The following is a 27,961-nucleotide window of genomic DNA, read 5'->3' on the forward strand; positions in this document are numbered from 1 at the left end:
ACCTCTCACCATTACCAATAACAGAGGCTACAACAAAACATGCTAACCTCTCACCATTACCAATAACAGAGACTACAACAAAACATGCTAACCTCTCACCATTACCAATAACAGAGGCTACAACAAAACATGCTAACCTCTCACCATTACCAATAACAGAGGATACAACAAAACATGCTAACCTCTCACCATTACCAATAACAGAGGCTACAACAAAACATGCTAACCTCTCACCATTACGAATAACAGAGGATACAACAAAACATGCTAACCTCTCACCATTACCAATAACAGAGGCTACAACAAAACATGCTAACCTCTCTCCATTACCAATAACAGAGGATACAACAAAACATGCTAACCTCTCACCATTACCAATAACAGAGGCTACAACAAAACATGCTAACCTCTCACCATTACCAATAACAGAGGATACAACAAAACATGCTAACCTCTCACCATTACCAATAACAGAGGCTACAACAAAACATGCTAACCTCTCACCATTACCAATAACAGAGGCTACAACAAAACATGCTAACCTCTCACCATTACGAATAACAGAGGATACAACAAAACATGCTAACCTCTCATCATTACCAATAACAGAGGCTACATCAAAACATGCTAACCTCTCACCATTAACCTCAAATAAAAGGTGACATTCTGTACTGTCACCTAATATGAAATATTCTTTCTCAAATCCAAAATGCTGGAGCATAGCACCAAATTTAAAATGTAAGCTTCACTCTCCAAACACATATGGTGTGGACTATGTGTGCCTGGTAAACACATGTGGATCTGGTGAACAGTTATCACTTGTTGACCAACTACAGGAATACTGACCTCAGAGTCTCCAGTCTGCAGTGTGGATCCTCCAGTCCAGCAGAGAGCAGCTTCACTCCTGAATTCTTCAGGTCATTGTTACTCAGGTCCAGCTCTCTCAGGTGTGAGGGGTTTGAACTGAGAACTGAGGCCATCACTTTACAGGATGTGTCTGTGAGTTTACAGCCAGTGAGTCTGCCAACACAGAAGAAATACAATGACAGACAGGTTGTATTAAAATGATACGCTTAGCTTTCCCTGCTTACACTGTAAGCCGTGCACTAATAATGTGTATATCGTGCATTTATGGTTCAATGCTACAACCTTTCTGATCAGTTTGTACTATAGTTTAAGAGTTTTCAGCTGATAGAAAGTTTAGTCAGCCAATGAAAATACTGTTGTTCCTAAATACAGTAAAGTTTGTTCCGAGGGATAGTTACATGGGTACTTAGAGCCAGTCAGCCAATGAAAATACTGCTATGATTACAATTTATTTTGGTGTGTGTTATTTACATGAATACTTACAGAGCTTTCCTGCAGCCTCTCACAGCTGGGAGCAGTCTCCTACGACCCTCCTCTGATGTCTTGTATTCCTTCAGGTTAAACACATCCAGAACCTCCTCTGATATCTGCAGCATGTAGGCCAGCGCTGAACACTGAGCAAGGGAGAGGTTTTTGGATCTGTTCTCTGACCTCAAGTACTCTTGGATTTCCTCCTGTACTGAATGGTCTTTCATCTCTATCAGACAGTGGAAGAGATTGATGCACCTCTCAGGGGACATGTTCTTCCTTTGCATCACCTTAAGGGATCGGATTGTTTTCTGGATGCTCTCCGGACTGCTTTCTGTCTGTGTCACCAGACCTCGTAGGAGTTTCTGATTGGACACTAGTGACATGCCATGAAGGAAGCGGACAAAAAGGTCCAGGTGTCCATTCTTACTCTCCAAGGCTTTATCCACGGTACTCTTCAGCAGCTCATGCAAGGTTAGCTCTTCAGACACACCTCTAGACTTTCGCTTGAGGAAAGGCTTCAGTGCATCCATGTTCCTGGCTGTGTAACAATGGTACATGTAGACAGCTGAGAGAAACTCCTGAATGCTGAGATGAACAAAGCAGTACACCACTCTCTGAAATATCACAGACTCTTCTTTAAAGATTTGTGTGCACACTCCTGAGTACACTGAGGCTTCTTTGACATCAAGGCCACACTCTTTCAGGTCTTCTTCATAGAACATGAGATTACCCTTCTCCAGATTTTCAAACGCCAGCCTCCCCAGCTTCAGAAGAATTTCCTTATCTGACTCCATGAGCTCCTCTTGATCCATCTCATCTCTTCCATGATACTTCTGGTTCTTCAGGCTGGTCTGAATGAGCAGGAAGTGTATGGACATCTCAGTCAGAGTCGTGGGCATCTCTCTCCTCTTGTCTGTCCTCAACATGTGTTCAAAGACTATTGCAGAAATCCAACAGAACACCGGCATGTGGCACATGATGTGGAGGCTCCTTGATGTCTTTATGTGTGAGATGATTCTGCTGGCCAGGTCCTCATCACTGAATCTCTTCCTGAAGTACTCCTCCTTCTGTGGGTCATTGAACCCTCGTACCTCTGTCACCTGGTTAACACACTTAGGGGGGATCTGATTGGTTGCTGCTGGTCGGGAGGTTATCCATAGGAGAGCAGAGGGAAGCAGATTCCCCTTGATGAGGTTTGTCAGCAGAACATCAATAGATGATGTCTGGGTGACATCAGACACCTTTTCATTGTGCTGGAAATCTAATGGAAGTCTGCTTTCATCCAAACCATCAAAGATGAACATAGCTTTACAGGCAGTGAGTTTCTTTGCATTGCCTATGTCTAGTTCTGTGTGGAAGTCATTTAAAAGTCTGAGAAGACTGTACTGACGATCTTTGATCAAGTTCAGCTCCCGGAAAGGAAGCACAAATATGATCTCCACATCTTGGTTTGCCTTCCCTTCAGCCCAGTCTAGGATGAACTTCTGCACAGAGACTGTTTTTCCGATGCCAGCGATGCCCTTGGTCAGCACAGTTCTGATGCTTCTCTCTTGGCCAGCTAAGGGTTTAAAGATGTCATTGCAGTGGATTGCTGTGTCATGTGAGGTTGGTGTCCTGGATGCTGTCTCTAGATGCCACACCTCATGTTCATTGTTAACACCTTCACTCTCTCCTTCTGTGATGTAGAGCTCTGTGTAAATCCTGTTGAGGGGAGTTTGGTTCCCTGCTGTTTCCATGCCTTCTATCACACATTCATACCTCCTTTTCAGACTGGCTTTATGGTTTACTATAGCTCTCTGCAGGCTGTCATCCACTACAAGGGAGGAGTAAAATGGATGTGTATCAGACACAGTCATTGACAGGATGAAATGTGGGCCTCCACAACTACAGTAACTTATATTATCTCATATTATTGTAGTTAACTACATTTAAATCATATTGAGGTATTGACTTAGCACAGGTCTGCAAGTGTTCTTACTGTTTTCAGAGCCTCTTGCATCATTGGGTTCCCTCAGGTTCTGTAGTACAGGAAGTGTTCTGGATCTCTTTCTACACTGAGGACAGTCATAGTCTCCTGAAGGAGCAGGTTTCTCCCAGTATCTGGTGATGCACTGTCTGCAGAACCTGTGTCCACAGGTGATAGAGACCGGATCCCTCAGAACCTGCTGACACACTGCACACCTGGACTCATCCTCTGGCAGAGTAGACCATCCACTACAGAGATAAAGGAGAGAGAGATACTGATCCTCTGGCAGAGTAGACCATCCACTACAGAGATAAAGAAGAGAGAGATAATGATCCTCTAACAGAGTAGACCATCCACTACAGAGATAAAGGAGAGATACTGATCCTCTAATAGAGTAGACCATCCACTACAGAGATAAAGGAGAGAGAGATACTGATCCTCTAACAGAGTAGACCATCCACTACAGAGATAAAGGAGAGATACTGATCCTCTAACAGAGTAGACCATCCACTACAGAGATAAAGGAGAGAGAGATACTGATCCTCTAACAGAGTAGACCATCCACTACAGAGATAAAGGAGAGATACTGATCCTCTGGCAGAGTAGACCATCCACTACAGAGATAAAGGAGAGAGAGATACTCATCCTCTGGCAGAGTAGACCATCCACTACAGAGATAAAGGAGAGAGAGATACTGATCCTCTGGCAGAGTAGACCATCCACTACAGAGATAAAGGAGAGAGAGAGAGACTTGTAGATGTTACTACTGATCCTCTAACAGAGTAGACCATCCACTACAAGGATAAAGGAGGGAGAGATAGTGATCCTCTAACAGAGTAGACCATCCACTATAGAGATAAAGGAGAGAGAGATACTGATCCTCTGGCAGAGTAGACCATCCACTACAGAGATAAAGGAGAGAGAGATACTGATCCTCTAACAGAGTAGACCATCCACTACAGAGATAAAGGAGAGAGAGAGAGATACTGGTCCTCTAACAGAGTAGACCATCCACTACAGAGATAAAGGAGAGAGAGATACTGATCCTCTAACAGAGTAGACCATCCACTACAGAGATAAAGGAGAGAGAGAGAGATACTGGTCCTCTAACAGAGTAGACCATCCACTACAGAGATAAAGGAGAGAGAGATACTGATCGTCTGGCAGAGTAGACCATCCACTACAGAGATAAAGGAGAGAGAGATACTGATCCTCTGGCAGAGTAGACCATCCACTACAGAGATAAAGGAGAGATACTGATCCTCTAACAGAGTAGACCATCCACTACAGAGATAAAGGAGAGAGAGATACTGATCCTCTAACAGAGTAGACCATCCACTACAGAGATAAAAGAGAGAGAGATACTGATCCTCTGGCAGAGTAGACCATCCACTACAGAGATAAAGGAGAGATACTGATCCTCTAACAGAGTAGACCATCCACTACAGAGATAAAGGAGAGAGAGATACTGATCCTCTAACAGAGTAGACCATCCACTACAGAGATAAAGGAGAGAGAGATACTGATCCTCTAACAGAGTAGACCATCCACTACAGAGATAAAGGAGAGAGAGATACTGATCCTCTAACAGAGTAGACCATCCACTACAGAGATAAAGGAGAGATACTGATCCTCTAACAGAGTAGACCATCCACTACAGAGATAAAGGAGAGAGAGATACTGATCCTCTAACAGAGTAGACCATCCACTACAGAGATAAAAGAGAGAGAGATACTGATCCTCTGGCAGAGTAGACCATCCACTACAGAGATAAAGGAGAGATACTGATCCTCTAACAGAGTAGACCATCCACTACAGAGATAAAGGAGAGAGAGATACTGATCCTCTAACAGAGTAGACCATCCACTACAGAGATAAAGGAGAGATACTGATCCTCTAACAGAGTAGACCATCCACTACAGAGATAAAGTAGAGAGAGATACTGATCCTCTAACAGAGTAGACCATCCACTACAGAGATAAAGGAGAGAGAGAGAGATACTGGTCCTCTAACAGAGTAGACCATCCACTACAGAGATAAAGGAGAGAGAGATACTGATCCTCTAACAGAGTAGACCATCCACTACAGAGATAAAGGAGAGAGAGATACTGATCCTCTGGCAGAGTAGACCATCCACTACAGAGATAAAGGAGAGAGAGATACTGATCCTCTGGCAGAGTAGACCATCCACTACAGAGATAAAGGAGAGAGAGATACTGATCCTCTAACAGAGTAGACCATCCACTACAGAGATAAAGGAGAGAGAGAGAGATACTGGTCCTCTAACAGAGTAGACCATCCACTACAGAGATAAAGGAGAGAGAGATACTGATCCTCTGGCAGAGTAGACCATCCACTACAGAGATAAAGGAGAGAGAGAGAGACTTGTAGATGTTACTACTGATCCTCTAACAGAGTAGACCATCCAATACAAGGATAAAGGAGGGAGAGATAGTGATCCTCTAACAGAGTAGACCATCCACTATAGAGATAAAGGAGAGAGAGATACTGATCCTCTGGCAGAGTAGACCATCCACTACAGAGATAAAGGAGAGAGAGATACTGATCCTCTAACAGAGTAGACCATCCACTACAGAGATAAAGAGAGAGAGAGAGATACTGGTCCTCTAACAGAGTAGACCATCCACTACAGAGATAAAGGAGAGAGAGATACTGATCCTCTAACAGAGTAGACCATCCACTACAGAGATAAAGGAGAGAGAGAGAGATTCTGGTCCTCTAACAGAGTAGACCATCCACTACAGAGATAAAGGAGAGAGAGATACTGATCGTCTGGCAGAGTAGACCATCCACTACAGAGATAAAGGAGAGAGAGATACTGATCCTCTGGCAGAGTAGACCATCCACTACAGAGATAAAGGAGAGATACTGATCCTCTAACAGAGTAGACCATCCACTACAGAGATAAAGGAGAGAGAGATACTGATCCTCTAACAGAGTAGACCATCCACTACAGAGATAAAAGAGAGAGAGATACTGATCCTCTGGCAGAGTAGACCATCCACTACAGAGATAAAGGAGAGATACTGATCCTCTAACAGAGTAGACCATCCACTACAGAGATAAAGGAGAGAGAGATACTGATCCTCTAACAGAGTAGACCATCCACTACAGAGATAAAGGAGAGAGAGATACTGATCCTCTAACAGAGTAGACCATCCACTACAGAGATAAAGGAGAGAGAGATACTGATCCTCTAACAGAGTAGACCATCCACTACAGAGATAAAGGAGAGATACTGATCCTCTAACAGAGTAGACCATCCACTACAGAGATAAAGGAGAGAGAGATACTGATCCTCTAACAGAGTAGACCATCCACTACAGAGATAAAAGAGAGAGAGATACTGATCCTCTGGCAGAGTAGACCATCCACTACAGAGATAAAGGAGAGATACTGATCCTCTAACAGAGTAGACCATCCACTACAGAGATAAAGGAGAGAGAGATACTGATCCTCTAACAGAGTAGACCATCCACTACAGAGATAAAGGAGAGATACTGATCCTCTAACAGAGTAGACCATCCACTACAGAGATAAAGTAGAGAGAGATACTGATCCTCTAACAGAGTAGACCATCCACTACAGAGATAAAGGAGAGAGAGAGAGAGATACTGGTCCTCTAACAGAGTAGACCATCCACTACAGAGATAAAGGAGAGAGAGATACTGATCCTCTAACAGAGTAGACCATCCACTACAGAGATAAAGGAGAGAGAGATACTGATCCTCTGGCAGAGTAGACCATCCACTACAGAGATAAAGGAGAGAGAGATACTGATCCTCTGGCAGAGTAGACCATCCACTACAGAGATAAAGGAGAGAGAGATACTGATCCTCTAACAGAGTAGACCATCCACTACAGAGATAAAGGAGAGAGAGAGAGATACTGGTCCTCTAACAGAGTAGACCATCCACTACAGAGATAAAGGAGAGAGAGATACTGATCCTCTGGCAGAGTAGACCATCCACTACAGAGATAAATTAGAGAGAGATACTGATCCTCTAACAGAGTAGACCATCCACTACAGAGATAAAGGAGAGATACTGATCCTCTAACAGAGTAGACCATCCACTACAGAGATAAAGTAGAGAGAGATACTGATCCTCTAACAGGGTAGACCATCCACTACAGAGATAAAGGAGAGAGAGAGAGATACTGGTCCTCTAACAGAGTAGACCATCCACTACAGAGATAAAAGAGAGAGAGATACTGATCCTCTGGCAAAGTAGACCATCCACTACAGAGATAAAGGAGAGAGAGATACTGATCCTCTGGCAGAGTAGACCATCCACTACAGAGATAAAGGAGAGAGAGATACTGATCCTCTAACAGAGTAGACCATCCACTACAGAGATAAAGGAGAGAGAGAGAGATACTGGTCCTCTAACAGAGTAGACCATCCACTACAGAGATAAAGGAGAGAGAGATACTGATCCTCTGGCAGAGTAGACCATCCACTACAGAGATAAAGGAGAGATACTGATCCTCTAACAGAGTAGACCATCCACTACAGAGATAAAGGAGAGATACTGATCCTCTAACAGAGTAGACCATCCACTACAGAGATAAAGGAGAGAGAGATACTGATCCTGTAACAGAGTAGACCATCCACTACAGAGATAAAGGAGAGAGAGATACTGATCCTCTAACAGAGTAGACCATCCACTACAGAGATAAAGGAGAGAGAGATACTGATCCTCTAACAGAGTAGACCATCCACTACAGAGATAAAGGAGAGATACTGATCCTCTAACAGAGTAGACCATCCACTACAGAGATAAAGGAGAGAGAGAGAGATACTGGTCCTCTAACAGAGTAGACCATCCACTACAGAGATAAAGGAGAGAGAGATACTGATCCTCTAACAGAGTAGACCATCCACTACAGAGATAAAGGAGAGAGAGATACTGATCCTCTGGCAGAGTAGACCATCCACTACAGAGATAAAGGAGAGAGAGATACTGATCCTCTAACAGAGTAGACCATCCACTACAGAGATAAAGGAGAGAGAGATACTGATCCTCTAACAGAGTAGACCATCCACTACAGAGATAAAGAGAGAGAGAGAGATACTGGTCCTCTAACAGAGTAGACCATCCACTACAGAGATAAAGGAGAGAGAGATACTGATCCTCTGGCAGAGTAGACCATCCACTACAGAGATAAAGGAGAGAGAGATACTGATCCTCTAACAGAGTAGACCATCCACTACAGAGATAAAGGAGAGAGAGATACTGATCCTCTAACAGAGTAGACCATCCACTACAGAGATAAAGGAGAGAGAGAGAGATACTGGTCCTCTAACAGAGTAGACCATCCACTACAGAGATAAAGGAGAGAGAGATACTGATCCTCTGGCAGAGTAGACCATCCACTACAGAGATAAAGGAGAGATACTGGTCCTCTAACAGAGTAGACCATCCACTACAGAGATAAAGGAGAGAGAGATACTGATCCTCTAACAGAGTAGACCATCCACTACAGAGATAAAGGAGAGATACTGATCCTCTAACAGAGTAGACCATCCACTACAGAGATAAAGGAGAGAGAGATACTGATCCTGTAACAGAGTAGACCATCCACTACAGAGATAAAGGAGAGAGAGATACTGATCCTCTAACAGAGTAGACCATCCACTACAGAGATAAAGGAGAGATACTGATCCTCTAACAGAGTAGACCATCCACTACAGAGATAAAGGAGAGAGAGATACAGAGTAGACCATCCACTACAGAGATAAAGGAGAGAGAGATACTGATCCTCTGGCAGAGTAGACCATCCACTACAGAGATAAAGGAGAGAGAGAGAGATACTGGTCCTCTAACAGAGTAGACCATCCACTACAGAGATAAAGGAGAGAGAGATACTGATCCTCTAACAGAGTAGACCATCCACTACAGAGATAAAGGAGAGAGAGATACTGATCCTCTAACAGAGTAGACCATCCACTACAGAGATAAAGGAGAGAGAGAGATACTGATCCTTTAACAGAGTAGACCATCCACTACAGAGATAAAGGAGAGAGAGATACTGATCCTCTAACAGAGTAGACCATCCACTACAGAGATAAAGGAGAGAGAGATACTGATCCTCTAACAGAGTAGACCATCCACTACAGAGATAAAGGAGAGAGAGATACTGATCCTCTAACAGAGTAGACCATCCACTACAGAGATAAAGGAGAGATACTGATCCTCTAACAGAGTAGACCATCCACTACAGAGATAAAGGAGAGAGAGATACTGATCCTCTAACAGAGTAGACCATCCACTACAGAGATAAAAGAGAGAGAGATACTGATCCTCTGGCAGAGTAGACCATCCACTACAGAGATAAAGGAGAGATACTGATCCTCTAACAGAGTAGACCATCCACTACAGAGATAAAGGAGAGAGAGATACTGATCCTCTAACAGAGTAGACCATCCACTACAGAGATAAAGGAGAGATACTGATCCTCTAACAGAGTAGACCATCCACTACAGAGATAAAGGAGAGAGAGATACAGAGTAGACCATCCACTACAGAGATAAAGGAGAGAGAGATACTGATCCTCTGGCAGAGTAGACCATCCACTACAGAGATAAAGGAGAGAGAGAGAGATACTGGTCCTCTAACAGAGTAGACCATCCACTACAGAGATAAAGGAGAGAGAGATACTGATCCTCTAACAGAGTAGACCATCCACTACAGAGATAAAGGAGAGAGAGATACTGATCCTCTAACAGAGTAGACCATCCACTACAGAGATAAAGGAGAGAGAGAGATACTGATCCTTTAACAGAGTAGACCATCCACTACAGAGATAAAGGAGAGAGAGATACTGATCCTCTAACAGAGTAGACCATCCACTACAGAGATAAAGGAGAGAGAGATACTGATCCTCTAACAGAGTAGACCATCCACTACAGAGATAAAGGAGAGAGAGATACTGATCCTCTAACAGAGTAGACCATCCACTACAGAGATAAAGGAGAGAGAGATACTGATCCTCTAACAGAGTAGACCATCCACTACAGAGATAAAGGAGAGAGAGATACTGATCCTCTAACAGAGTAGACCATCCACTACAGAGATATAAGAGGGTGCAGTAATAAACTCAGTTACAACAAATTACAAATTACAACAACATATCTATATGTGGTGACGTACCTTCGGTCAAAGGTGATTGATTTTCCACCACTGGAATTAACAGGATGATCCATGGAGAAGTCACTGTTCATAGACAGACAGCTGGGATCAGTATACTGTGTTCATAGACAGACAGCTGGGAACAGTATACTGTGTTCATAGACAGACAGACAGCTGGGAACAGTATACTGTGTTCATAGACAGACAGCTGGGAACAGTATACTGTGTTCATAGACAGACAGACAGCTTGGAACAGTATACTGTGTTCATAGACAGACAGCTGGGAACAGTATACTGTGTTCATAGACAGACAGACAGCTGGGAACAGTATACTGTGTTCATAGACAGACAGCTGGGAACAGTATACTGTGTTCATAGACAGACAGACAGCTGGGAACAGTATACTGTGTTCATAGACAGACAGCTGGGAACAGTATACTGTGTTCATAGACAGACAGCTGGGAACAGTATACTGTGTTCATAGACAGACAGCTTGGAACAGTATACTGTGTTCATAGACAGACAGCTGGGAACAGTATACTGTGTTCATAGACAGACAGCTGGGAACAGTATACTGTGTTCATAGACAGACAGCTGGGAACAGTATACTGTGTTCATAGACAGACAGCTGGGAACAGTATACTGTGTTCATAGACAGACAGCTGGGAACAGTATACTGTGTTCATAGACAGACAGCTGGGAACAGTATACTGTGTTCATAGACAGACAGCTGGGAACAGTATACTGTGTTCATAGACAGACAGCTGGGAACAGTATACTGTGTTCATAGACAGACAGCTGGGAACAGTATACTGTGTTCATAGACAGACAGCTGGGAACAGTATACTGTGTTCATAGACAGACAGCTGGGAACAGTATACTGTGTTCATAGACAGACAGCTGGGATCAGTATACTGTGCTGTCTGAGTGTGGTAGTAGCCTCTGGAATGAATAACATGTCCACAACACCATTACTAGAATTTTGTGCCTGAGACCTACCACAATACCCCATTCAAAGGTACTTAAATATATTGACTTGCTCATTCACCCTCTGAATGGCACACATACACAATCCATGTCTCAATTGTCTCAAGGCTTAAAAATCCTTCTTTAACCTCCCCTTCATCGACACAGATTGAAGTGGATTTAACAAGTGACATCAATAAGGGATCATTGCTTTCACCTGGATTCACCTTGTCAATCTACGTCATGGAAAAAGCAGGTGTTCATAATGTTTTGTACACTCAGTGTCTTAAAATATATGACATAAACAACAAATGATAAGCAGATGCTTTACAGTATATACTCAGATACTCAAAATACATCTGGTTTCAGATCTTGAAGGTTCTCCTCTTCAATAGTAATATCATCAATTCTGACCAGTAACTTACCTGGGGTCAAAGGTCCCTGATCCATCACTAAAATGTATAGGATGATGCATAGAGGAGTCACTCTTCATGGACAGATGACTGGGTACTGGAGAGACTGATCTCAGAGTTTGGTTAGAGAATCTGGAAAACATAATGAATCACCATCAAACTACAATATATATAATATATAAAACCATATTTCAATAGATAAAATACATTACATAAAGCACTAAAATATATGCTGACATAAAGCATTAAAATATGTGCCATTACATTAATTAAACATTGAATTATGTGACATTACATAAATCAACAAACATCAACAAACAAAATAAATGTGAAAACATTAACACCCTCCTAATATTGAGTTGTCACATACAGATACTGATTCACTTCATCTCAGTTCCACTTGAATCCTTCAGAGTCTATTGATGCACATACTTTATAGTATGTCCATATGTACAGTACCAGTCAAACAGTAACACAATAAAACATCAATATGTCTATATATACAGTACCAGTCAAACAGAACACATTAAAACAAACAATAATGAGACTATACGGAGTACCAGTACTGAGTCAATATGCAGGGGTACCAGGTAGTTGAGGTAATAATGAGACTATAAGGAGTACCAGTACTGAGTCAATGTGCAGGGGTACCAGGTAGTTGAGGTAATAATGAGACTATAAGGAGTACCAGTACTGAGTCAATATGCAGGGGTACCAGGTAGTTGAGGTAATAATGAGACTATAAGGAGTACCAGTACTGAGTCAATGTGCAGGGATACCAGGTAGTTGAGGTAATAATGAGACTATAAGGAGTACCAGTACTGAGTCAATGTGCAGGGGTACCAGGTAGTTGAGGTAATAATGAGACTACAAGGAGTACCAGTACTGAGTCAATGTGCAGGGGTACCAGGTAGTTGAGGTAATAATGAGACTATAAGGAGTACCAGTACTGAGTCAATGTGCAGGGGTACCAGGTAGTTGAGGTAATAATGAGACTATAAGGAGTACCAGTACTGAGTCAATGTGCAGGGGTACCAGGTAGTTGAGGTAATAATGAGACTACAAGGAGTACCAGTACTGAGTCAATGTGCAGGGGTACCAGGTAGTTGAGGTAATAATGAGACTATAAGGAGTACCAGTACTGAGTCAATGTGCAGGGGTACCAGGTAGTTGAGGTAATAATGAGACTATAAGGAGTACCAGTACTGAGTCAATGTGCAGGGGTACCAGGTAGTTGAGGTAATAATGAGACTATAAGGAGTACCAGTACTGAGTCAATGTGCAGGGGTACCAGGTAGTTGAGCTAATAATGAGACTATAAGGAGTACCAGTACTGAGTCAATGTGCAGGGGTACCAGGTAGTTGAGGTAATAATGAGACTATAAGGAGTACCAGTACTGAGTCAATATGCAGGGGTACCAGGTAGTTGAGGTAATAATGAGACTATAAGGAGTACCAGTACTGAGTCAATGTGCAAGGGTACCAGGTAGTTGAGGTAATAATGAGACTATAAGGACTACCAGTACTGAGCCAATGTGCAGGGGTACCAGGTAGTTGAGGTATTAATGAGACTATAAGGAGTACCAGTACTGAGTCAATGTGCAGGGGTACCAGGTAGTTGAGGTAATAATGAGACTATAAGGAGTACCAGTACTGAGTCAATGTCCAGGGGTACCAGGTAGATGAGGTAATAATGAGGCTATAAGGAGTACCAGTACTGAGTCAATGTGCAGGGGTACCAGGTAGTTGAGGTAATAATGAGGCTATAAGGAGTACCAGTACTGAGTCAATGTGCAGGGTACCAGGTAGATGAGGTAATAATGAGGCTATAAGGAGTACCAGTACTGAGTCAATGTGCAGGGGTACCAGGTAGTTGAGGTAATAATGAGGCTATAAGGAGTACCAGTACTGAGTCAATGTGCAGGGTACCAGGTAGTTTAGGTAATTGAGGTAATATGTAAATGTAGGTAGATGTAAAAGTGACTAGGCAATGAGGATAGAGATTACATGTCCTCGTCCAGGGATTGCACACACACACACACACACACACACACACACACACACACACACACACACACACACACACACACACACACACACGTGGAGGGAACGTTGTGTTTGTTTAATATTGTTTTAGGACTATGAAAATGGACAAAAGTATTAGCCTATGGATTATGAAAACAACCAAAAGAAATGTGAAAATGGGAGAGGAGAAATGACTAGAGACAGTGTTGTTTAACTCACTGACCATGACCCATGAGTTCTTCTTACCTTTGTTCAGTAGAAAAGTCTCCCTCTCTAAACTCTATAGGTGTACCCATAGACCGATCACTCTTCATGGACACACAGCTGGGTACAGGGGAGGCTGTTCTCTCCGGCTTGATTGGTCTTCAACACAACAGAGACAAACATTACATCTCTCATCTACTCTGATCTCAGATGGGAACATAAGAAGAGCTCCAACATGCAACATATCACTTTACAGAAATGTTCGGAAATGTGCCTTTATGGTTTAAAGAAATTATGGAAGAGATTGGTGTGTTATTTCACTATCTAATCATGGCATGGCGTTGTTCAGTGACAGACATGTATTTGTTTAAAATCTATCACTTGATGGTTTCATTTCAGAGAGAGAAATAATGTTTTTTTGCTAAATGCTATATATCTGCCTCACTCTCAGAGAAATCAGTAGTACTGCTAGGTTTAACACAGTAATAATATATATCTGCCTCACTCTCAGAGAAATCAGTAGTACTGCTAGGTTTAACACAGTAATAATATATATCTGTCTCACTCTCAGAGAAATCAGTAGTACTGCTAGGTTTAACACAGTAATAATATATATATGCCTCTCAGAGAAATCAGTAGTACTGCTAGGTTTAACACAGTAATAATATATAACTGCCTCTCAGTGAAATCAGTAGTACTGCTAGGTTTAACACAGTAATAATATATATCTGCCTCTCAGAGAAATCAGTAGTACTGCTAGGTTTAACACAGTAATAATATATATCTGCCTCTCAGTGAAATCAGTAGTACTGCTAGGTTTAATACAGTAATAATATATATCTGCCTCTCAGAGAAATCAGTAGTACTGATAGGTTTAACACAGTAATAAAATATATCTGCCTCTCAGAGAAATCAGTAGTACTGCTAGGTTTAATACAGTAATAATATATATCTGCCTCTCAGAGAAATCAGTAGTACTGCTAGGTTTAACACAGTAATAATATATATCTGCCTCTCAGTGAAATCAGTAGTACTGCTAGGTTTAATACAGTAATAATATATATCTGCCTCTCAGAGAAATCAGTAGTACTGATAGGTTTAACACAGTAATAAAATATATCTGCCTCTCAGAGAAATCAGTAGTACTGCTAGGTTTAATACAGTAATAATATATATCTGCCTCTCAGAGAAATCAGTAGTACTGCTAGGTTTAATACAGTAATAATATATATTTGCCTCTCAGAGAAATCAGTAGTACTGCTAGGTTTAATAGAGTAATAATATATATCTGCATCACTCTCAGAGAAATCAGTAGTACTGCTAGGTTTAACACAGTAATAATATATATCTGTCTCACTCTCAGAGATCAGGCTATATGGAGTACCAGTACTGAGTCAATGTGCAGGGGTACCAGGTAGTTGAGGTAATAATGAGACTATAAGGAGTACCAGTACTGAGTCAATGTGCAGGGGTACCAGGTAGTTGAGGTAATAATGAGACTATAAGGAGTACCAGTACTGAGTCAATGTGCAGGGGTACCAGGTAGTTGAGGTAATAATGAGACTATAAGGAGTACCAGTACTGAGTCAATGTGCAGGGGTACCAGGTAGTTGAGGTAATAATGAGGCTATAAGGATTACCAGTACTGAGTCAATGTGCAGGGGTACCATGTAGTTGAGGTAATAATGAGACTATAAGGAGTACCAGTACTGAGTCAATGTGCAGGGGTACCAGGTAGTTGAGGTAATAATGAGACTATAAGGAGTACCAGTACTGAGTCAATGTGCAGGGGTACCAGGTAGTTGAGGTAATAATGAGACTATAAGGAGTAAAAGTACTGAGTCAATGTGCAGGGGTACCAGGTAGTTGAGGTAATTGAGGTAATATGTACAGGTAGGTAGATGTAAAAGTGACTAGGCAATCAGGATAGAGATTACATGTCCTCGTCCAGGGATTGCACACACACACACACACACACACACACACACACACACACACACACACACACACACACACACACACACACACACACACACACACACACACACACACACACGTGGAGGGAACGTTGTGTTTGTTTAATATTGTTTTAGGACTATGAAAATGGACAAAAGTATTAGCCTATGGATTATGAAAACAACCAAAAGAAATGTGAAAATGGGAGAGGAGAAATGACTAGAGACAGTGTTGTTTAACTCACTGACCATGACCCATGAGTTCTTCTTACCTTTGTTCAGTAGAAAAGTCTCCCTCTCTAAACTCTATAGGTGTACCCATAGACCGATCACTCTTCATGGACACACAGCTGGGTACAGGGGAGGCTGTTCTCTCCGGCTTGATTGGTCTTCAACACAACAGAGACAAACATTACATCTCTCATCTACTCTGATCTCAGATGGGAACATAAGAAGAGCTCCAACATGCAACATATCACTTTACAGAAATGTTCGGAAATGTGCCTTTATGGTTTAAAGAAATTATGGAAGAGATTGGTGTGTTATTTCACTATCTAATCATGGCATGGCGTTGTTCAGTGACAGACATGTATTTGTTTAAAATCTATCACTTGATGGTTTCATTTCAGAGAGAGAAATAATGTTTTTTGCTAAATGCTATATATCTGCCTCACTCTCAGAGAAATCAGTAGTACTGCTAGGTTTAACACAGTAATAATATATATCTGCCTCACTCTCAGAGAAATCAGTAGTACTGCTAGGTTTAACACAGTAATAATATATATCTGTCTCACTCTCAGAGAAATCAGTAGTACTGCTAGGTTTAACACAGTAATAATATATATATGCCTCTCAGAGAAATCAGTAGTACTGCTAGGTTTAACACAGTAATAATATATAACTGCCTCTCAGTGAAATCAGTAGTACTGCTAGGTTTAACACAGTAATAATATATATCTGCCTCTCAGAGAAATCAGTAGTACTGCTAGGTTTAACACAGTAATAATATATATCTGCCTCTCAGTGAAATCAGTAGTACTGCTAGGTTTAATACAGTAATAATATATATCTGCCTCTCAGAGAAATCAGTAGTACTGATAGGTTTAACACAGTAATAAAATATATCTGCCTCTCAGAGAAATCAGTAGTACTGCTAGGTTTAATACAGTAATAATATATATCTGCCTCTCAGAGAAATCAGTAGTACTGCTAGGTTTAATACAGTAATAATATATATTTGCCTCTCAGAGAAATCAGTAGTACTGCTAGGTTTAATAGAGTAATAATATATATCTGCATCACTCTCAGAGAAATCAGTAGTACTGCTAGGTTTAACACAGTAATAATATATATCTGTCTCACTCTCAGAGATCAGGCTATATGGAGTACCAGTACTGAGTCAATGTGCAGGGGTACCAGGTAGTTGAGGTAATAATGAGACTATAAGGAGTACCAGTACTGAGTCAATGTGCAGGGGTACCAGGTAGTTGAGGTAATAATGAGACTATAAGGAGTACCAGTACTGAGTCAATGTGCAGGGGTACCAGGTAGTTGAGGTAATAATGAGACTATAAGGAGTACCAGTACTGAGTCAATGTGCAGGGGTACCAGGTAGTTGAGGTAATAATGAGGCTATAAGGATTACCAGTACTGAGTCAATGTGCAGGGGTACCAGGTAGTTGAGGTAATAATGAGACTATAAGGAGTACCAGTACTGAGTCAATGTGCAGGGGTACCAGGTAGTTGAGGTAATAATGAGACTATAAGGAGTACCAGTACTGAGTCAATGTGCAGGGGTACCAGGTAGTTGAGGTAATAATGAGGCTATAAGGAGTAACAGTACTGAGTCAATGTGCAGGGGTACCAGGTAGTTGAGGTAATAATGAGACTATAAGGAGTACCAGTACTGAGTCAATGTGCAGGGGTACCAGGTAGTTGAGGTAATAATGAGACTATAAGGAGTACCAGTACTGAGTCAATGTGCAGGGGTACCAGGTAGTTGAGGTAATAATGAGACTATAAGGAGTACCAGTACTGAGTCAATGTGCAGGGGTACCAGGTAGTTGAGGTAATAATGAGGCTATAAGGATTACCAGTACTGAGTCAATGTGCAGGGGTACCAGGTAGTTGAGGTAATAATGAGACTATAAGGAGTACCAGTACTGAGTCAATGTGCAGGGGTACCAGGTAGTTGAGGTAATAATGAGACTATAAGGAGTACCAGTACTGAGTCAATGTGCAGGGGTACCAGGTAGTTGAGGTAATAATGAGACTATAAGGAGTAACAGTACTGAGTCAATGTGCAGGGGTACCAGGTAGTTGAGGTAATAATGAGACTATAAGGAGTACCAGTACTGAGTCAATGTGCAGGGGTACCAGGTAGTTGAGGTAATAATGAGACTATAAGGAGTACCAGTACTGAGTCAATGTGCAGGGGTACCAGGTAGTTGAGGTAATAATGAGACTATAAGGAGTAACAGTACTGAGTCAATGTGCAGGGGTACCAGGTAGTTGAGGTAATAATGAGACTATAAGGAGTACCAGTACTGAGTCAATGTGCAGGGGTACCAGGTAGTTGAGGTAATAATGAGGCTATAAGGAGTACCAGTACTGAGTCAATGTGCAGGGGTACCAGGTAGTTGAGGTAATAATGAGACTATAAGGAGTACCAGTACTGAGTCAATGTGCAGGGGTACCAGGTAGTTGAGGTAATAATGAGACTATAAGGAGTACCAGTACTGAGTCAATGTGCAGGGGTACCAGGTAGTTGAGGTAATTGAGGTAATATGTACAGGTAAGTAGGGGTAAAAGTGACTAGGCAATCAGGATAGAGATTACATGTCCTCATCCAGGGAGAGCGACACACACACACACACACACACACACACACACACACACACACACACACACACACACACACACACACACACACACACACACACACACACACACACACACACACACACACACACACACACGTGGAGGGAACGTTGTGTTTGTTTAATATTGTTTTAGGTCTATGAAAATGGACTAAAGGATTAGCCTGTGGATTATGAAAACAACCAAAAGAAATGTGAAAATGGGAGAGGAGAAATGACTAGAGACAGTGTTGTTTAACTCACTGACCATGACCCATGAGTTCTTCTTACCTTTGTTCAGTAGAAAAGTCTCCCTCTCTAAACACTATAGGATGACCCATATACCAGTCACTCTTCATGGACACACAGCTGGGAACAGGGGAGGCTGGTCTCTCCTGCTTGATTGGACTTCAACACAACAGAGACAAACATTACATCTCTCATCTACTCATTTTCAGAAATGTTCATAAATTAGATTTTATTGTTTAAGTGTGTTTTTTCACTATCTAATCATGGCATCGGATTGTTCAACGACAGACATGTATTTGTTTAAAATCTATCACTTGATGGTTTCATTTCAGAGAGACAATGTTTTTTTGCAAAATGTTATATATCTGCCTTTCTCTCAAATGAACGGCTCGGTCTTATGTAGCAAAATTTGAAATTGTGTTTTCACATTTGATAATAGTAGAGCCTCAGAGCTAGAACATGGTATATCATACACTACAGTTGAGGAACAGTGGAAAAGTGTTTCTGCTTTGGAAGATGATATACTTGTAACCTCACTTTGAGAAAATGGCCTTTTAATGTTTTGGTACCTGCTGGAGAGCTCTTTTTGGTCTACATTATTTTGCATGTACATGTTTTTGCATTTTGCATCTACATGTTATTTTGGCAGATAATGTCACCCATCTAAATAAATAGTTTTATATATATAATTAACTAAATGTGTGATGTTTATGGTTAACTTGTTATGGATAGGGGGCAGTATTTTCACGGCCGGATAAAAACGTACCCGATTTAATCTGATTATTACTCCTGCCCAGAAACTAGAATATGCATATAATTATTAGCTTTGGATAGAAAACACTCCAACGTTTCTAAAACTGTTTGAATGGTTCTGTGAGTATAACAGAACTCATTTGGCAGGCCAAAACCTGAGAAGATTCTGTACAGGAAGTACCCTGTCTGACCATTTCTTGGCCTTCTTGATCATCTCTATCCAAAACAGGGGATCTCTGGCATAACGTGACATTTTCTAACGCTCCCATGGGCTCTCAGAAGGCGCCAGAACTTTGAATGATGACTTTGCAGGCCATGGCTGAAAAACAGTAGCGCATTTGGATAGTGGTCGATCTGAGAACAATGAGACTGGGGGCGCATGCACGAGGAGACTCCATGTTTTTATTTTTTCATCTTTGAACTAGGCTCATAATCTGAGGTAGCAACTACGTCAGATCTACAAATCAATGAGCTAGACCTATCCATTTGGTTTGCAACTCTGTGAACCTACGCAACTCTGTGAACCTGCGATGCAACGATTTCAATGCATATCCAATTACCCAGCAGCCATTTAGAAACAACAAGTCATCAAAAAAAGTGTTATTTCTTAATTAAAAAATGTATTCTGGATGTTTAAAATCGGCCACATCTGAAAAAGAGGACAGGGACATGCGTTTTGTTTAGGTGGTATACCTTTTTCTGAAAACAAATATGGTTAACCATGACCAGAAAATGGTTAACGTTTAGGACTGTGGGCCACCACAATATGTACCCAAGCGAACAGGGATAGCACTCACAAAGTAGCCAGAACCCTGTTAATAATAATAAGTTACCTGATAATAATAATAATAATAATAATAATAATTGAGGTCAGCCTACAAGGTTAATAGTAATTTACCCGAGGTCGGCGTTCACGGTTATTGCCGACAGGTCTCATTGATAACAATAGAGAAGCTGCCATTTTAACGCAGAACAATGAGCTGGGAATAGAATGTTCAGAATGTGAGTTGGCGTCATGGTGCTCAATTGAACTAGTAAGAGCTGGCAGGGTGAAAAATGACCTAAAATAAGGTCTGTTTTTTAGCGATTACTTCATAACATAACGTAATATTATGAAACTGAGCTCAATGGAGGATGCAATGAACTAGTTTTCATCAGAAAAAAAACATTGTTAAAACTGTCATGTGTCCAGCCTACTTGAGGCGCCCGAAAATAATATTCAAAAGTTCGGTCCTTGGACACAGAGGGGTTAAACACTAAAGTTACAGTCCATCTAGTGAAGAGAGGAGAATCGGACAGAGGTAACTTCTGCCGAAGTCGGTCCCTCTCCTTGTTCGGGCGGTGTTCGGCGGTCGACACTACCGGCCTTCTAGCCATCACTGATCCACTTTTCATTTTCCATTGGTTTTGTCTTGTCTTCCATCACATCTGGTTCCAATCCCATCAATGACATGTTGTGTATTTAACTCTCTGTTTCCCCTCATGTCCTTGTCGGAGATTGTTTGTTGTATGTAGGTGTTTATTGTTATTCTGGTGTGGGACGGGTTTCGCACCCTCTATTTGTTATTTTGTATACTTTGGTTTTCTGAGGTTTTGATGTTTATTAAACAGCTCCATTTTTACCAAGTTCATTCTCCTGCGCCTGACTTCCCTGCCACCAGCACGCAACGCATTACAGCATCCGTCAACGAGAGAGGGAGAAGCCTCCACGGGATTTAACAGGTGGAAGAAACAACCGGGGAGCTCCATCGGTCCACAAGAAATGCAGGCAGCCGGTGATGATGTAGTGTTAGCTAGGATAACTAAGATGCTGCTGTTAGAGTAGCTAACTAGCTTACCTAGCTGTACCGACTAGCTAGGATAACTAGGATGCTGCTGGTAGAGTAGCTAGCTAGCTTACCTAGCTGTACCGACTAGCTAGGATAACTAGGATGCTGCTGGTAGAGTAGCTATCTCGCTTTCCTAGCTGTATCGACTAGCTAGGATAACTAGGATGCTGCTGGTAGAGTAGCTAGCTAGCTTACCGAGCTGTATCGACTAGCTAGGATAACTAGGATGCTGCTGGTAGAGTAGCTAGCTAGCTTACCTAGCTGTACCGACTAGCTAGGATAACTAGGATGCTGCTGGTAGAGTAGCTAGCTAGCTTACCTAGCTGTACCGACTAGCTAGGATAACTAGGATGCTGCTGGTAGAGTAGCTAGCTAGCTTACCTAGCTGTACCGACTAGCTAGGATAACTAGGATGCTGCTGGTAGAGTAGCTAGCTAGCTTACCGAGCTTTATCGACTAGCCAGGATAACTAGGATGCTGCTGATAGAGTAGCTAGCTAGCTTTCCTAGCTGTACCGACTAGCTTGGCTAGCTAGCAGGTCGTTCGTCTGTAACCTCGTCTCGAGGATGATGATGAATCCGGTGAACAACAAAATGAAACAAGGACAGAGAGTGAAAAGGATCTGGCGACACTCATACTGTCCCTGACCGTAAAGCAAAAAGCAAATTGAACAATAAACTTCGACATCTCAACACTGTAGCGAACTCCATCGTTGGTATCCAAGATCACCTCAGCCACTCTGCGCGTAACCGGGACAATATGCTTGGCGCCGCACCGGACGTGGACGCGGGCAGTTTTGTACAGGGACGGGGACAGTTCCAGAATGCGGACATGAGCAGTGCAACACAATCAACTAAACCCAGTCTTTCATTTTTTATTATTATTATGAAAAACTATATGTATAGTAATGTATAGTAATGTATAGTATTGTATAGTAATGTATAGTAATGTATAGTATTGTATAGTATTGTATAGTAATGTATAGTAATGTATAGTATTGTATAGTAATGTATAGTAATGTATAGTATTGTATAGTATTGTATAGTATTGTATAGTAATGTATTGTATTGTATTGTATAGTAATGTATTGTATTGTAATGTATTGTATTGTAATGTATAGTATAGTATAGTATTGTATAGTAATGTATTGTATTGTATAGTAATGTATTGTATTATAATGTATTGTATTGTATTGTAATGTATTGTATTATATTGTATAGTATTGTATAGTATTGTATAGTATTGTATAGTATTGTATAGTAATGTATAGTATTGTATAGTATTGTATAGTATTGTATAGTATTGTATAGTAATGTATTGTATTGTATTGTATTGTATTGTATTGTAATGTATTATATTGTATTGTATTGTATTGTAATGTATTGTATTGTATAGTAATGTATAGTATTGTATAGTATTGTATAGTAATGTATTGTATTGTATTGTATTATATTGTATTATAATGTATTGTAATGTATTGTAATGTATTGTATTGTATTGTATTGTAATGTATTGTAATGTATAGTATAATATTGTATAGTATTGTTTAGTAATGTATTGTATTGTATTGTATTGTATTGTATTGTAATGTATTGTATTGTAATGTATTGTATTGTATTGTATTGTATTGTAATGTATTGTGTTGTATTGTATTGTATTGTATAGTAATGTATAGTATTGTATAGTATTGTATTGTATTGTATTGTAATGTATTGTATTGTAATGTATTGTATTGTATTGTATTGTATTATAATGTATTGTAATGTATTGTAATGTATTCTATTGTAATGTATTGTAATGTATTGTAATGTATAGTATAGTATTGTATAGTAATGTATTGTATTGTATTGTATTGTAATGTATTGTAATGTATAGTATAGTATTGTATAGTAATGTATAGTATTGTATAGTATTGTATAGTATTGTATAGTAATGTATTGTATTGTATTGTATAGTAATGTATTGTATTGTAATGTATTGTATTGTAATGTATAGTATAGTATAGTATTGTATAGTAATGTATTGTATTGTATAGTAATGTATTGTATTATAATGTATTGTATTGTATTGTATTGTAATGTATTGTATTGTATTGTATTATATTGTATAGTATTGTATAGTATTGTATAGTATTGTATAGTATTGTATAGTAATGTATAGTATAGTATAGTATTGTATAGTAATGTATTGTATAGTAATGTATTGTATTGTATTGTATTGTATTGTAATGTATTCTATTGTAATGTATTGTATAGTAATGTATTGTATTGTAATGTATTATATTGTATTGTATTGTAATGTATTGTATTGTATAGTAATGTATAGTATTGTATAGTATTGTATAGTAATGTATTGTATTGTATTGTAATGTATTGTATTGTATTGTATTGTAATGTATTGTAATGTATAGTATAATATTGTATAGTATTGTTTAGTATTGTATTGTATTGTAATGTATTGTATTGTAATGTATTGTATTGTATTGTAATATATTGTATTGTATTGTAATGTATTGTGTTGTATTGTAATGTATTGTGTTGTATTGTATTGTATAGTAATGTATAGTATTGTATAGTATTGTATTGTATTGTATTGTATTGTAATGTATTGTATTGTATTGTAATGTATTGTATTGTATTGTATTGTATTATAATGTATTGTAATGTATTGTAATGTATTCTATTGTAATGTATTGTAATGTATTGTAATGTATAGTATAGTATTGTATAGTAATGTATTGTATTGTATTGTATTGTAATGTATTGTAATGTATAGTATAGTATTGTATAGTAATGTATTGTATTGTATTGTAATGTATAGTAATGTATTGTATTGTGTTATAATGTATTGTATTGTATTGTATTGTATTGTAATGTATTGTAATGTATTGTAATGTATTGTAATGTATTGTATTGTATTGTATTGTAATGTATTGTATTGTATTGTAATTCATTGTATTGTAAAAAAAGTCAGCCAGAGTTGACGTGGGCCATCGTTCAAATAAAGAGATGCCTCCCTGACCACCAGTGTGTTTGGATATAATGAAGATCAGTTCAGTGAAGAAGAACCACTAGAGTTCTGATCAAAGAACCCTATAAAGGGTTCTATATAGAAGTTTAGTGGTTCTGTATATTAAGCAAGATAGAACCCTTCTTGGTTTAAACAGGAGTGAATACCGTGTTGATATAATGGTAATATTGTCTGAATTCCGCTTGTAACAACAATCAGAACTAGTAAAACAATAAAGTTATGCCTGCCAACATATTAGGCAATAATTAAGAGTAGGCAAAACGATTGTGTCATACCAAAATTCTATAGGTGTGTGTGTGTTGGTGAGACAACCACATATCACAGTCAAATATACAGGATACAAACATTTCATTCCAGCTATATAGTGTTTTGCAAAAGAAAAATTCATACACAAAAATCTATGAATTAAAATCTTAGAACAACAATATTTTACAGACTCCTGAAGGTACCCGTAAGCAATCATTTCTGATGAAAAATAATAAATGTGAAAAAATTGTCGGTATAACATTTTAGAAACAAAGTTCTTAAACGACATTGTCATCTCACCTCTTAGTTTTGATGTCATGTCCCCCAGAGAGATGCATTTTAGAGGCAGGGCCCCCCTTCCTTCCTCTCCCCAGAGAAACTCATTTTAGAGGCAGGGCCCCCTCCTCTCTCTCCCCAGAGAAAATAATTTTAGAGGCAGGGCCCCCCTCCTCTCTCTCCCCAGAGAAACTCATTTTAGAGGCAGGTTCCCCCTCTCTCTCCCCAGAGAGACTCATTTTAGAGGCAGGGCCCCCCTCCTCTCTCTCCCCAGAGAGACTCATTTTAGAGGCAGGACCCCTAAACAGAGATCCAGCACGTTGGTTGTGGTTAACACAGTGACAACTAATTATTGAATATCAATTGTTGTATTTTATTCATTATCTCTTAGAAATAAAACATTTACTAACAGACATAGAAAGACACATCCAAACAGTTAGGTGATTTAATATTTTTCACCCTTTCTCCATGTAGTGGAACTAATAATAATAAAACAATTTAACAACAATAATATTAATAATAATAATGTGTCACTTTCTCTTTTAATAATTTCTCTCATTCTAGTGTGTTGCTTTGTTTAACAGGTATGATATTATTATGCTGTTACTGAATTCAGTTCATAATAACAATGTTAAGAAAAGTATGTTCAGTGGTTTCAAACCAAATTACACAGGAAAGAGGAGCTCATTGTAGTTTAGAAAACAAATTTTACGATATTTTGAAAGACGATTTACAACTTATACATAAAAATATACAAATTGTAAAATAACCACAATATACGAATATATGAACAATATGTTTTTGAATTTGACTTGACTACGCCCAGTTAGCGCCATTTTGTATGATTGAACTGTCACATAACTGTCCCAGGTGAAATGGACTGTTAGATCTGAGTGTTTTACTGTCAGTCACTATACTAAAATAACACCATACATTTAATTTCTCTACACACTTTACAATAATCCCTGAGAAGATTCTTACCTTGTAGCCTGAATTCACAGCCAGAACATGTCAAGTCATTGAGATATTTTCCGTTGTGCTGAGAGAGCAGCTTCCTGATGACAAGTGGCTCTGTATCTATGTTCTAGGTACAGTTGATCTTTGGATGCAATAATATCTGGTCAAAGTCTAGTGACACAACACCATAGTATATCATAAACATAACAGCAGTTGGCCAGAAAAGGCCATGACATACTATAAAACAGGGTTTGTCAACTAGATTTGGCTTCGGGTGTCACGGTTGTCATAGAGAGGAGCGGACCAAAGTGCAGCGTGATTATCGTTTCACATATTTTATTGAACTGTGAAACTATGCAATACATACACATAAACTAAAGAACAAAAAAAAAAAAAACGTGACGCAGAGGTGAAACATACACTACTCAAAAACAATCTCCCACAAACCCAGGTGGGAAAAACACCTACTTAAGTATGATCTCCAATTAGAGACAACGATGACCAGCTGCCTCTAATTGGGGACGTTCCCCTGGAAGGACACACCACCGGGGACGTTCCCCTGGAAGGTATTGTTACACCAACAAAAAAAGGGAGATTATATTATTTTATACTAATACAATTGCTTAGAGAAAGAGATTTAGTTTAACATGTAATTCTCAAAAGGTAGGGGTCTGAATTATTGCCACCCATGTTTTCAATACTCCAGCACCCTACCCTTGGGAGGATAATGACACTGAAATGTTTAATGAGATTAGAGAACACATTGGGTGGGACCTTAGACCATTCCTCCATACAGAATCTCTCCATGTCCTTGATTTATTTAGTCTGCCTTATGGACTGCCCTGTTCAATTCAAACCACAGGTTTTCAATGGAGTTCAAGTCCAAAGACTGAGATGACTGAGATTTTGTGCCAAATAACCGTTTCTTCGTGGATATTGATGTGTCTTGCTGGAAGACCCACTTATGGCCAAGTTTCAGCCTCCTAGCAGAGAGGTAACCAGGTTTTGGGCTAAAATATCCTGGTAGTGGGTAAAGTTTATTTATTTTATACAGTAATTTTAGCTAATATTTATCAAGGGTATCAATAACTAGGTTCTTGTTTTGATATCTAGTTATTTGACTGAGTCAGAAATACAGATGTGGAGTAGATGTAGTTTGTTTTAAATTCTCATTAAAAAATGAACTAATCAAACAACACTTGTTGCTCTTTGTACGTGTTGATATAATATTCATATTTAATGGAGAGGAAAAAAACGTTTCCCTAAACTGCTTTATAATATTATAATTCAATGAAGAATAAAAATAGTTTTCCCTCCTCAACTGCGTTTCCTCCCTCCAGACAGCAGATGGCGATATGTGTCTTTCAGGCGATGTTTCTAGTGTGACGTATAATCTAGTGGACGGAACGCTTCTTCAACAACTGCAGCCACCTCGGTAGCTCGCTAGCCGACAAAGTCGGAACATTCAAGTTCTTTAGACACTTTCCTGGTTTAATTGTAACTGTGATTTAAACATACTTATGTGTAAACAACTAGCTACTCCATTTAATTTAATATTTACGTTGTAAGTCAACTAGCTGGCTGGTTAAGTTAGCACTAGCCTAGCTAGCTAACATCCCCGACCATGCGCTCACTGAGTTACTCTCCTCCTGCTAAAGAAGAGGTCTGTTGGACGGAGAAAAAAGCTCTGGGGCTGAACATTGTCGTGAAAGAGGAGAAGGAAGAGGAGGATGTCACAGTAA

General features: G+C 39.7%; 1 protein-coding gene across 1 annotated transcript; it reads right to left on the reverse strand.

Moving 5' to 3' along the window:
* Window positions 1-1,346: 1,346 nt before the first annotated feature.
* LOC123732099 (NLR family CARD domain-containing protein 3-like) lies at window positions 1,347-25,337 on the reverse strand. Its single transcript, XM_045711445.1, has 8 exons — window positions 25,287-25,337; window positions 19,171-19,287; window positions 16,294-16,410; window positions 14,109-14,225; window positions 11,850-11,969; window positions 10,480-10,542; window positions 3,317-3,552; window positions 1,347-3,151 (listed from the first exon to the last, which is right to left on the reverse strand). The coding sequence occupies exons 1-8, from the start codon at window positions 25,322-25,324 to the stop codon at window positions 1,347-1,349; spliced, it is 2,613 nt and encodes an 870-aa protein (XP_045567401.1). The 5' UTR covers window positions 25,325-25,337.
* Window positions 25,338-27,961: the final 2,624 nt, after the last annotated feature.

This window comes from Salmo salar, unplaced genomic scaffold, assembly GCF_905237065.1.
Source record: "Salmo salar unplaced genomic scaffold, Ssal_v3.1, whole genome shotgun sequence".
In the NCBI taxonomy this organism is placed as follows: domain Eukaryota; kingdom Metazoa; phylum Chordata; class Actinopteri; order Salmoniformes; family Salmonidae; genus Salmo; species Salmo salar.